This window comes from Choloepus didactylus, chromosome 14 (genome assembly GCF_015220235.1).
Source record: "Choloepus didactylus isolate mChoDid1 chromosome 14, mChoDid1.pri, whole genome shotgun sequence".
Lineage (NCBI taxonomy): Eukaryota > Metazoa > Chordata > Mammalia > Pilosa > Megalonychidae > Choloepus > Choloepus didactylus.
In genome coordinates, this window is record NC_051320.1 from 88,373,289 (window position 1) to 88,386,964 (window position 13,676).

At 50.2% G+C, this 13,676-nt stretch overlaps 1 protein-coding gene across 3 annotated transcripts in view; it reads left to right on the plus strand.

Moving 5' to 3' along the window:
* Positions 1 to 13,676, plus strand: part of TG (thyroglobulin) — a 249,593-nt gene that overhangs the window by 212,131 nt on the left and 23,786 nt on the right. For all 3 annotated transcript variants that reach the window (XM_037802989.1, XM_037802991.1, XM_037802990.1), the window contains 2 exons: positions 1,813 to 1,977; positions 2,760 to 2,927. In XM_037802989.1, the coding sequence (XP_037658917.1) occupies positions 1,813 to 1,977; positions 2,760 to 2,927 (333 nt within the window). The remainder of the gene's footprint in view (positions 1 to 1,812; positions 1,978 to 2,759; positions 2,928 to 13,676) is intronic.

A 13,676-nucleotide genomic window follows, 5' to 3' on the forward strand; every position in this document is an offset into this window, starting at 1 on the left:
TCTTTGTACCCATTAACGTGCGTGAGGAAACTGAGCTCTGAGTTGCTGGTAATTTTAGTTTCTGATATTTTGAGCTCAGGGTAGAGCCTAGAATTGAAATACATGTCAGGGAGTCAGCCAGCTCAATGCTCTCCCTACACTGGCATGAGAGGATATAGCTCAGCTCAGCTTGTTCTGGATAAAAGTGCACACATGGCACAGTGTGGCTGAGAGCATGGCCTCGAGGTGATGCTCGGACTGGAGTCCTGGCCCTGCCCCTCACCAGCTGTGTGACCTTGGGCAAGATACCAAACTTCTCTGTGCCTCAATTTCCTCCTCCTTAAAACAAGGTGGTAAATAACTTCTAGCTCTAGGGTCATGGAGAGAGAATTTAATGAGTTGGCATGTGTAAGTGCTTAGGACTGTGCCTGAAACTCAGGACGTATGCAATGACTCTTAGCGGCTATTACGATTACCGTTAGGCTCCTGGTTCCTGGTACATCCGATACTTGACAAATGAGAATTCCCCCTTCCCTCTTTGAGCCTCAGTTTGCTTGTCTGCAAAATGAGGATGATAATTGTATCTAATTAGTGTTAGTTTTGTGAAGACTGCATGAGACAAAGCAGACAAGTTCCTGGAGCGCCCAGCAGGCAATAGTAGCTGCTCCATGAACACGACTCTCCAGTCCAGCTGCCCACATTACCAGCGAGGAGTCGGAGGCCCAGAGAAGTGACTCAGTCAAGCTCAGACTGCTTGTTGGTCATAGAAGAGGAAACCTCCATTATCTCTCCAGTTGGAGCCCTACAGACTCTGGAACCCAGCTGTCTGAATCCACAGTGTGGCTCCACCCCTTAGGAGAGTTTGACCTTGGCCAAATTATTTAATTTCCCTATTCCTTTCTGTTCACATCTGTAATATGTGGGAAATATTACAGATTATTTAATTTCCCTATTCCTTTCTGTCCACATCTGTAATATGTGGAAAAACAGCAATGAGCTCCCTGGGCTGTTGTAAGTGTCAAATGAGCTAAAACAGGGGGGCTCTTGGGTTACTGTGGAAAGCCCGGCATTGGTCATGGCACTAGTGATAGCAGCGGAGGCAGTGTTACCCCCACCGTGTCATCACGACTCCGGGAGGTGGGCTTGAGCCACAGAGAAAGTGTCCTGGAGTGTTATGCTGGTCAAGACCCCACCCCAGGCAGATGACCTGACTAATGAGCCATGCAGGCCCGGAGCTCGTCTTCCTGGAACCCAGTTCCCACCACTTAGATCCTTAAAGGGAAGCTCTCCCAGCAACCTGTCATTGAAATCGAGACTGTACTTTGCTGGAACAATTTACTTTCACAGTAATTGTGTTTCCATCATTTGTATGTGAACATCGCTTTTAAAGTCCAACACTATCTTCACTGAGCTAGGAAAGCTTGCTGGTTAAAGGAGCCCCTAGGAAGTGGTAGGGGATGTCGTTCCATCTTTGACCGTGTGAGGTTCCCAGAGACAGTTCTGACCTTTATCTCCTGTTCAAAAACCATCAGTGGCTGCCTTTTGCCTCAGTGTAGCCTCAGCTTCATACCAGGTTGAAGAGCACCTAGGCCAGTGTTCTCATTTCCCAGATGGGGAAACTGAGGCCAAGGGAGACACCCGGTTCAGATCACACAAGGTGTTGATATGAAATTGATCTGTTGTGACCTCCCAAACACCTGGGGTCATCCCTGGGGCGGGTCCATGGGCCGCCAACTGTGGGTAAAGGATGCAGAGCTCTGAGGTGGTCCCTGAGGGCCGGGGAGGCAAAGGAGCTGATGGAGACCATGGCCCTAAGTCTGCCTTCTCCCGCAGGGGGGCTCCGCTCTCTCCCCAGCCGCTGTCATCGGCCACGAGAGGGCTCAGCAGCAGGCGGCTGCTTTAGCAAGGGAGGTCGGCTGCCCCCCCTCGCCCAGCCAGGAACTGGTGTCCTGCCTCCGCCAGCAGCCTGCCAACGTCCTCAACGACGCTCAGACCAAGGTGGGTGCTTGTGCCAAGTCGGGGAGGGTCATTCTCTGTCCTGGTACAAGTGGAGAACCAAGGCCTAGAAAGGGGACACGACCCACCCAGGGCCACACAGGTAGGTTGGTGAAAGAGAATGCAGATTCCCTGACCCCCAGTACTGTGCATGAGCCACACTGTGCAATGGTCCAAGCATGGGTGCTGAAGTTAGGTCTCACTGAGCCTCAGATTTGTAAAATGGGAATGACGCAGTCCTGATGGAGTAGGACATGTAAAGTCTAGTGGCACTGTGATGGCACTTGACCATAGGAAGAGCTGCAATATGTGTGGAAGTTATAGACATGGCTGCCCAGCTGGCAGTGGATTTGGGCCACCCAGTCATGCAAAGAACTTGCTCGTGGCCCACAGCGAGCAACAATAATGAAGGGACTCTAGCAGGGATAACCGTTGTCACCTTGACTGATGGCTTGATCCCTTCAGAAGTGAGTCTAGACGAAAGACCCGGGGGTCTTATCCTCAGCTCCCCTAACTGTCCACTAATCAGATAGTGGCTAAAGCCAGAGGATATCCCCTGTCACAGCCTGCCCTTGGCCACCAGCTTCTCCTGGACCAGTATCCCCCCTTCCTCACCCACACAGCTCCCAGCTCAGGCCTTGCCCGTCCTTGCTATGGGTGTGCTGCTACCTTGGCAGGGAGGCTCTGGGAAGGTCAGACTCACCTTCCAGCCCCAGCACTATCACCTGTACCATAAAAAAGAACAAAAGCAACATAAATAACAGCATCCCTTTGCACTGCTGCAGCTCCTGGCCATAAGCGGCCCTTTCCACTACTGGGGTCCTGTGGTTGATGGCCACTACCTCCACGAGGCGCCGGCCCGGGCGCTGCAGAGGTCTCCGCGGGCAAAGGTCGATCTGCTCATCGGGAGCTCACAAGACGATGGGCTCATCAACAGAGCCAAGGCCATTAAGGTAGGCGGGGAGGCAGCCCCAGAAAACCCCAGCTGATCGAACTCTGATCTCGGTCAGGAGGGATTTGCCAACTTGCTGTGTACAAAACAATCACTGAAAAACTGCCACGTGCAAAGGCTGTGTTAGGTGTTTGGAGGTCGTGCTACAGGAGGGATCCAGAAATCGGACAGTTGCAGAGCAGCAAGGTTACACATCCACAGGTTACACCTGTGAGTGAATCAGAGGGACTGGTGCTGGGGCACTCAGCCCGGAGCTGGCTCCATGAAGGGTGTCTGTCCCCCTGAAAGCTGGGCAGGAGGGGCAGGAGAGGCAGGGGTGATGGAGAGGCAGGGGGTGACGGGGCTCTGTGTTTCCCAATCCTGTGCGGGGCACCCAACTGCTGGCTCTCCAAGGTGGTTTTCTGACCTGGAAAAGCGTTATGATGGACCTGGCAGAAGCACAGCTGTGTAGGGCTTGCTGGAGATGCAGCCCAGTGGGAGAACAGCTGCAAGGTCTCTGTCTGTCTGAATGCACACGTCCCGCACCGACCAGGGGCCCTGGCCGTTCCCCGGGGTGTGGCTAATATGGAATCAGCCGCGTGCACTCTGTCTGCCCTCAGCCCCACCCTTCCTTGAACAAGCTGCTCTTGATGAAAGCCCTTTAGATAGGAAAAGAGGGGATGGGGGTCCCAGGACACGATCCACAGTGACACCCTCCCCAGCAACCCCCTCCCCCCTACGGGACCCTCTCTAGGGTAGTATAACTGGAATTGAAAAGAAGAAATGTATCATTAGCACAACTACACAAGATCCTGTGCTCCTTTGGGTTATTCTTTTCCCTCTGGTTACCGTATCTCACTTTGAGGAATCTACTCCACAGCAATGGAAGCACTAATTTTACATGATATCTGTAGACAGATATTTATCACAGCATTAATTATTGTGGCAAGAAATTGGAAGCAATTCAAATGTCCATTAGCAAGGGAATGGTTGACTAAATTAAGAGGACACAAACTATTAAATGTTATGCAGATGTTAAAAAAATGAGCTAGATATACAGCTACTGGCTTGAGGATGCCTGTGATATGTTGTTAAATGGAAAACAAAATAAGAATGCAGAAGAATGAAGAAAGCGTTTATATTTAAAAGCACAGCCTGTAAATGTGTGAGTGTGCATACTTTTGTATATTTCTATGTGAGAAGATAACGATGTGGAAAGATAGACAACAAACAGTTAACATTGGTTTCCTGAGGTGGTGTGAAAAAGAATACTGTGAATTAGATATGATGACTACCATGAAACGTGTGTGTGTGAGAGAGACAGACAGACAGAGAGACAGAGAGAGAGACAGAGAAGCCAGGGCTTGGGAGGGTTGGGGGCAGGGGCTGCTGATGCCCAAATGTGAAGTTGATTTCTGGAGATTCCAGTTTGGGACACTGGTATGGAGCATGGACAGTGGTGGAGGGTGTGTATGAGTGTATGTGAGTGTGTAGGTGATGGTGTGTGTGTGGGTGTATATGTGTGTGTGTGTTGGGAGTAGTGGGGTAGCACAGAGCTTCTGTCTGGTTGACTTAGGGTCATGGGAAAATACCTGTTGCATTGCTCCCTCTCCCTACATTTTTCTCCCAAGCCCCCTTATATCCCTTATCTACACAACCCTTACTTCAAGGAGCTGCAACTTTATTACTGAAGCAAGCTAACACTCAGGAAGCACTGACAAGATGCCACTGCCCCCCGCTACAAGCCCCGGCTTTTACTTCTCTAAAGCAGGCTCTTCAAACTGTTTTTGATCAAGCACCTAATCAGTTAAACAATAATGACTGTAGTCACTTAGGTATAAATATGCATGTATACTCCTATACTAATATTCTGGATTATTATAAAATATTCATAAAAACAAAAGTTAAAAAGCACGAGATAGGAACGAACATTCTAGTATGCTCTCACTGCACCATTTACATGCTCACTCTGTTCACCATTGCTCTAAAGCATGCGCATAATTGGAAAGAATAGCCCCGAGCCCTGGACCCATTTTCCGTGCAACACCTCATTTAACATTGTTCTGCAGAAGGTGTGGGAATTTTTGTGCAGAAAATTCTATGGCCTTCCAGCTCAGGTTCTTAGACTAGGTGCTGAAAATGTATTTCAGCAATCTCCTAATTTAAAAAAGGGCGGGGCTTACTTTTTGAGTCATAGGAACCTTGGGATCATCTATAGAGGTTGAATAGAGGTGGGGAGAGGAAGCCCCTGTAGCTAGTTCAGCTACCCCACCCACTACAGTGGAAATGCCAGTGGCAGCCCCGGTTGATATTTTCTGATCATACGTACCAGTTTATGAGGGTTGACTGGCCCGTTGACTGTTTTGGGCTTTCTCTGATCCTTCTTTCTCTCCCAGCAGTGACTTTGGGAGGTTCCCAATTCTGTTCTAAATTTCTGAGCCACTCTGCCAGGAGCTTGAATCCAGAGGGCTAGGAATCCCTACTCAACAATGCATTTTTTTTCTCTCTCATTGAGTTTCCCTCTGAGACTTTCAAGGAAAGAAAGATAGTGTCCGCCAAGAGGAGGCTCACTAAATAAACTGGGGCATGGTTTGGATAGCATGCGCTCAACGTTGGGTACTGGCATAGGAAACCCCTCTGAGGGCGTGGTAGACCAGCTGCCCTGCCCTGGTTCATGGCCAGATACCAGTATCTAGGACGTGAGTCACGGGGTAGCATCACCTCAACACATTAATTCATTAGGTTGCCTGTTCCTTTACGTTTACCTTCTCCATTCGTTCTTTTCTGAATGCTTTGATGCACCATTGGGTAATTGTGAGCCTGCTTCCTGCCAGGTGCTCACTCAGGTGCTAACTGGCATGCAGGATTGAAGGGAGGATGGAAATAGTGATGGTCAGATTTGAAGCCCACCCAGGCTCTCAATGACACCACAGGCCAACATCTCCTAAATGTGTATCTGCAGCCCAACTTTCTACCTCCTGTCTGGACATTCCCCTTGAACTCTAGACTGGTTTAGTCAGTGGTCTTTTAGATGTCTTCACTTAGAGTGTCTAAGAGCCTCTCACTCTTCACCCTCCCAAGTGAACTACTGATTCCTGCTATCCCCAGCTCCATACCAGCATGCTCCCCTGCAGTCTTCACCACCTCAGTAAATGGCAGCTCCATCTCTCCAGATGCTCAATCCCCAAACCCAAAATCACTGTTGACTCCCCTCTCTCACATTTTAACAGCTTCTATCAGCAAATCCATTTGACTCTATTTTCAAAATATACCCAGACTCCAGCCCCCTCTCACCGTCTCCACTGTTATCACTTTGTTCCATGCTGCCATCTCTCTCCAAGATTTGGCAACAGCTTCCCAACTATCTCCCTGCTTCTGCCTATGCCGCTATAATTTGTGAGAATCACAACAGCCAGAGCAGCCCTTTTACATATGTCACTTCACATCACCCCTCTCCCCAAACCCTCCAGTAGCCCCCATCTCACTGAGAGCAAAAGCCACAGTCCTTATTGTGACCTCAAGGCCCTACCTGACCTGGCCCCTATTAGCTCCTTGATCTCACCTCCTGCCACTCTCCGCCTTGCTTGCTGTGCTTCAGCCCTACTGTCCCCTTTGTGTGCCTCAAGTATACCAAGCATAGTCCCACCTTAGGGCCTTGGCACTTGCTGTTCCCTCTTCTAGAATATTCTTCCCCAGGTGGCTCACTGCCCCTGCTTCTTGCAGGCTTTGCTCATCAGACAGACTTTGCCTGACCACTCTTACCAAAAGGGCAGTCGTACCCCAGATTTCTCCATGTCCATCACCCAGCACTTTTATCCCTGACGTATTATATATATGCTTATTGTTTTTCTTCCCAACTAGAATGGAAGCACTGTGAACACTGAGACTTTATCTGTTTTGCTTTCTGCTCTATCTCTGGTGCCTAGAAAAGCGTCTTGTATACAGCAGGTGCTCAATAAATATCTAGTGGCGCAAACGAATGAAATGGTAGAGAACCAACTATGTGCCAGGCCCTAAACTTTGGTTCTTCAATATTTCATCCCCCCAGCATCCCTGTGAGGCAGGGTTTATTATCCCTATTTTTCACATGAGAAACAAGTTCGTCAGGAAGCCAGAATTCAGGTCAGGTCTGCCTGACTCCAAAGGCCTCCTCTTTCTATTACAGAACTCTGGTAAGAGCCCAGGCCTTCCTCCAACAGCTGAGGTTGTTGCTGGTTATCAAACATGGGTGAATCCAGCTATAATAAGGGCTAGCCCAAGTGTAAAGAGCTTTGCAAATCCACACACGCTGTTACTTTATCTCAGCCATAACACTGTGGAGCAGGTGCACATTGACTGGTATTTAACACCATTTTACTGATGAAAAAAACAACTTAGAGAGGTTTAATGATTCTCCCAACGAGTCATTTGCAAAGCCACATGTCCCCTGCACTTCCTCTGGCTCCAAATGCGGTGCTTTGCCCACAGCCCCCAATGTGTCGTACTGTAGAACAGGGAAGGTGTGTGAACTGCCACATACCCACCTGCACCCCCGCCAGCCTCAATCGTGGCCTAGAAGAATCCTCAGAATCCTGCCCAACACAGGACTCCAGGAAACCACACACGCACGCCAGATTGAAAACCTAGGTGCCAGCTGCACTGTAGACACGGTGTTGAAACGCCCCCTTTATTTCACAATATCCTCCTCATGTGTACCTTCTGGGTTGCCTTCCTTTGCCTCATCCTGCTCACAACCTGCATTTAGTGTCAGTTTTGTGGGTTTCCCCATTTCCTCCAGATGGTTTTGCAGTGCCTGGGTCCAACTAGCATTAACTGAGCCCTTGCTCCAGGGTGGCACCTTCCCGAGAGCCTCGACCCCAGCAATCCCTTCTCCTCCTAAATCTATGCTTTTGGTATCAGCCCAGACCCTCCTGCTCTGTCTGGATCTCAGAAGCGGGACGTATCAATTGTCATCAATCACGGTATCACCTACAAGAGGGTGTCTAAGCAGCGACATTTACGTGGCCACTTCCTGGGTGCTAGGCACTGCACTGGGTATTTGGGACATAAATACTAATTAAACTCCTGCCCTCCAGGAACTTATGGCCAGGGAAGGAAACAGAAAATTAACAAATATAAATAACTAAAACAAAGTTTGATACATGCAATGTGGAGATACGGACACCCCTTCCAGAGCCTCTGGAGGCCCTGGGGTGTGTGGGTGGGCACAGTGACGAAGGAACTGTCCAGGACACTGTCCCCTCTGCCATCTGGGCACAAAGTGGCCAGCAGTGCCCTGGATGTCCTCAGATGGTTATGGGAGCATTCAGCTTCCTCAGAGCCTGAGCCTCAGTTTTCCCATCTGTAAAACTGGGAGATGATTGACAATATCCTTACCAAGATGTTGTGAGGATTCAAGTATGCACCAGCTTTGGATGAATAGTATGTGCTCAATAAATGTTAATTTTTTCATGTAATCATTTAATTTGAGTATTACAATCAATGTCCAAAGCTAGTGTCCCAACCTGGAGCAATATCCAGGGAAACCAGGAATACACAAAAAGCACAATGACGGAATCACCTTGCCTGACCTGAGACCAGATTTCCAAGTCATGGGAGACGTGCACATGTTTTATCCTCCAGCTAGCCCTGCAAAAAGGCCAGCCGGCACCAGACCACACTCACACATGGCCGTCCTGCCTGTGGGTGGAAGTCGCAGTTCAGCCCCAGACCCACCCATCACTGCCGCAGAAACCCACCACACCTCCTCAGACCAAAGAGAGGAGATGTGCGAAGACCTCCACCCAGCACCCAGGCCACCTGCAGCCCCCCTGAAGAACCCTGAGGAACCCCGCCAAGTCACCGACATACCCGCAGAGCACTAGGGCTGCCTGAGACGCCGTTCACGGAGAATGATCTGATTTTCTGAAGTAGCAGCTTCCGATTGAAATTCTTCATCAGTCGCCGTGCTGGGGAATTTTTTCCCCCTTCTCTCACTCTCTTCCTTACTGGTGAAATTGACAGTCTGCCTACATTAACCGGGCATTAATTTGCATGATCAAAAGCAGATTTGTTCCAAGATGGAATGTTCTGCCTTCCCCTCCAAGCGCCAGCAACTCCAAGGAAGGCGAGAAAAATCAGGAACAGAGCGCCGTGCCCGAGCTTGGCCAGGAGTTGGCCTCGTCCGGGAGCAGGTGGGGTGGGGGGTCTGTGGGGTGGGGAGGGGGCGGGCAGCCTGTTTGAGAGTTAGAAGCAGCACCTGGCAGCCCGAGGCACTGGCACGAGCCCCAGCTCGGGAAAAGCAAGGCTTTGGTGACAGATTATGGCAAGAGGAGTGAACAGGAGTCCCCAGCATGTTCCTGCAATTTCCTGAAAAGAGGTGCCGCACTGAATCCCAGGCACAGGGGACAGTGCAGAGGGGGGATGTCAAGCATAGAGACACGCTGTAGAGAGCCCAGGACCCAGGGTCAGGAAGATAGGTCTCAGGTCATGGCTCAGCCACCTGTCTTAGACAAGCGATGGGGACCGACTGGGCTGCGGTTTCTTTATCCTTTGAATGGGCGCAGTGAGACCTGCCCTGCAGGTCTCCCACATTGTTATATGGGACCAGGTAAGTGAAGGAGACCACTTCCCATGCCCAGGGCTGCCCCTGCACCTTGCAAGCCCTGCATGCCAGCATTGGTAAGGACCGGGCCCTCGGGGACCGTCTCCTTCCGATAGCTCTGCGAGCAGGGCAACACCGTTCTCAGTTCAGAGAAAACCGAGATCACAGGGGTTGAAGAACTTGCCCCCCACCCCCACCCCCCAAAAAAACATGCAATCCAAGCTGGATTCATTGTTATACGTTCATTAATAGTATACATTTGTTTTTTCTTCTGATTTTAAACGTAACTGAAAGGGAAATATTTCTGTGTCCCTGGGCACCCTGCCTGCCCTCCTGTGCCCAGTCCAGAAATCAGCCCTGCTTGTCCCGCAGCACTCAGTCAATAAGCAGTGGACCCAGGCTCATCCGTGCATCCCTCGTGCTTGCATCCAACAGATATTGACTAGGAGGCCGGCACGTGCTGCACTCTCTTCTAGGCTCTGGGGGGAGAAGTGGTAGCCCAAACCGACAAAGCCGCCGACTAATGGAATTTATGTTCTAGTGAGAGATGACAAAGATGTGCAAGCAAATAAATAAGAATTTCAGATGTTGAAAAGTGCTCAGAAAAAAAATTAAGACAGGGTAATAGGAGAGGAAGTGATGGAGTGGTGGGGAGTACTTTAACTGGGAGTTCAGGAAAGCTGCTTCGGAAGAGGTGACTTTTGGACTGAGACTTGAATGATGAAAAGGAGCCAGCTGTGGGGAGATGTAGATAAAGAGCCAGTGCAAAGGCCCTGGGGCAAGGATGACCTTGGCTCGTTTGGGAGAGACACGAAGGCCAGAGTACATAAGCCTCCAATGGACAGTGGAGGGAGTGGGAGGGGTTGGGGGGGCCTGCTGTATAAGAGTTCATAGGCCATCATGAAGAAAAGGATTCTATTCCCTTTGCAGGGGGCAGTTATTAGAATGTTTTAAGCTAAGAACAGGTTATATTGCTTGACCTTTTGTAAACAGGGCATCTGGCTGTTAAATGGAAAATTGACCATGGAGAGGTGAGGAAAGAAGTGGAGAGACCAGAGTATGCCATGTTGCAGAGGTACAAGAGGCAAAGCTTGTATTTGTGATTAGGGCTGCAGGTAACAGAGATACGTGTTCTAACATGGGAAAATGTGTCTTGGATTAGACCTATGGGAGATGGGAGCTCAGGGGAGAGTCAGTGCTGGAGATAAGGATCTGAACTAAAAGAGCCAAGGAAAGAAAGACGTCAAGTGTCAAACATCATTAAGATTTGTGTGAGATGAGGTCAGATGAGGTCAGAGATGCAGCCACTGTACCTGACAGGAGTAGGTCATGGGTGACCTTGATAAGAGCCAATTTTGGGGGAGGGAGGAAGGGAAGACTCATGGAGGAGGTGAGGAAGTGGTCAGCCTGCTTGCCAAGTCCACCCTCTGTCCACGGCATGACTTTTCCCCGCAGATGCACGCAGTGCTGGTGGACCATGTCGCTCATTATTAAGTCAGCCTTCCTGAAGTTCCCTGGCTCTGCCCCATGGCAAGAACTGCATCTAGTTCATTCAGAAGCCTCCATTCCTGGTCCAGGAGGAGTCAGGGAGCTACACTGTGAAGGTCCTAGAGAGAGGGGCAGCTGGCCCAGCACCTAAAGAGGTGGGAGGTGAGGCCTGAACCTCAGAAGGAAGTGAGAGGAGGGAAAGGATACTGGCAGAACTTCCAGAGGATGAGAAGATGCCGGCCTCAGCTGCAGCCAGGGAGGTGCAGGCATGTGGGGAGCTCCAGGATTAGGTTTGGGTTCGGAGCTGCCCTCCTGGGGCTGCAGCAGGAACGGGAGCCTGGAGGAAGCAGTGGTTGGGTGGGCTGCTCCCCGGAGCCCTGCAGAGCTGGTGGGGCCCGGGCGAAGACCCCCCGGACTGCCCTACCCTGCCCCCACACAGCCTCGCTCCCTGATCAGGCAGCCCTCAGTGGGGGAAACCCCCTCCTGGAACCCTCCTGGAGCAAAAAGTGGGTGAGGCCACTCCAGCTGCAAAACCCTCCATGCCCTCTGACCTCTCCTCCTGCCCTCTGCCCCTGCCTACTCTACCACTTCACCCGCCCCCACCTCCTTACTCCCCACCCCCGGGGTCCCCACCACTGACACCCCTCCTCCTTCCAGTTTGGGCTCTACTGTCCTCTACAGGATTATGATTGTGATCCTCACCAGTCAGCATCCTGGGACCCCCTCCCGGCCCTACTTTTCTTTCCCCATTTTCTAGTCCTTATTACGTCTAGCATTCTATATTACAGACATGTTTTTCCTTGCCAGTCTCCCCTGCTCGACTAGAACTCCATAAGGGCAGGGAACTTAGACTGTTTTGCTCATTGTTGTACCCCAAATGTCTGGAGCTGTTCCTGGCACATGGAAGGTAGTAGATATTAGGTGGATGAATTGTGGATTGAAGATGAAGTGGGGTGAGTATAGAGGCATTAATCACCTGCTTTATTGATCCTCTTTTTGATAATATACTAACTAGAGGGGAGAGGGAAGTAATATTTATTGTCTCCCAGGTATCAGTTGCTTTACAGTAATTAATTAACTGGATTCTAACATCAGCCCCATTGTGCAGACTCAAGATGGAGGCACAAGGAGGTGCATTCACTGAACAAACTTCTTCACTGGGGACCAAGTCCCTGAGGTCACACACCAGAGCAGATTTTCACCTGGGTCCCCACAAGGCCAAATTCCCTGATGAGCCCACCTGGCCACAGTAACTCAGGATGGCAGTGAAAGCCTAGCCCCTGTGTAGCACTTCATATCCTCTAAATGTTCCCGAGGGGCTCTAACTTTTCTTTAGGACCTAGCAATGGCTGCCCTTTAAAAACACACACGGAGGATGTGCCAGTTCTCAATAAACCCCTAACACATCCCCGCCTTGTAGCAAACCCACTGCCTGAGGCAGAGCTTGCTTGTCGCCACAGCCTGCAGAAGTCAGTGCTTAGAGTCACGTGGTGGCCCCATACCCTCCTGCTGACCTCCTAATTCAACTAGCAATAGCATCTGTGATTCTGGGCCTTGCAAGGAATGAAGAGATGTGGGTTCTGGTCTTGCTGAAAATGTGCCCCTCAACCTTCCCAGGTGCCCTGTGGTGGTTCAGGTCCACACCGGCCATCTCCAGGACACTGACCAGCTGAGAAGGCCAAGTCTCAGCTGCTCAGATCCCCCTAGCACGGGGAACTCCAATCTCACTCTTGTGGAAGCATAGCTGCCACCCTCCTTTAGCTTCTCGGCTGTGGGACTGTTTAGACCCTTTTATGTAGGGGGTCCTTTTTGCTAGCAATGACCATGGCATGGCACCCAGATTCTCTTGAGAGCTACATACTTGTGGAAGGACTTTCTGGAGAAGACACAAAGGATGCTCTATCCTTTGGGTGGGGTCGATCACTTTCCAGTGGTGATTTGGAAGAGGGGTGCCAAGATTTTGGACCCACAGCCAATGGGGACAAACCCTGCTCAGGCCACTCTCTCTAAGACATGGGCTTCCCTGTCCCATCGGAAATAGGAACAAAGTCGGGTTTATAAATACATGGCAGCAACAACAAGAGATGTGGTGCTACATACTTGGAGGTATTCTGTCATTTACTCCTCAGGGCAATTTTATGAAGAGGGTAATATTGTTGTGCCCATTTTATAGATGAAGAAACAAGGCACAGAGAGATTAATTTGTCCAAGGTCACATAGCTAATAAGTGGTAAAGCTTAGAAGCCCAGATCTTTCCACGTCTAGGATTTGAATGCAAGAGACTTGACTTTAGAGTCCTGTTCTCAGCTGCTGGCCTGTGTTCCCTACTCAAAGACCCTGCTGTCTCCATTCATCCAGCACACACTGAGGACCCAGTAGAGCTTGGCACCACGGTGGACACTGGTGCTGTCCAGACAGTCCCTGCCTCTGCAGCCTACGGTGGTTTTAGAGTGGGAATTTAGCACGGTATCCTGTGGGCACACCAGGGGCTCCATCCCAGCCTGGGGATGGGCTAATCAGAATCATTCATATTTATTGGTATGGACCGAGGGCTATGTGTGGTGCTATTTCAGTGGAATCTCACAGTAATTCTATGCAGTAGGCATTTAAAAAAATTATCCTCCTTTTATAAATGAGAAAACTGAGGTGGAGAAACGGTAGGTAATCATTTACTCATGTTTCCAGAACTACAAAGGTGGA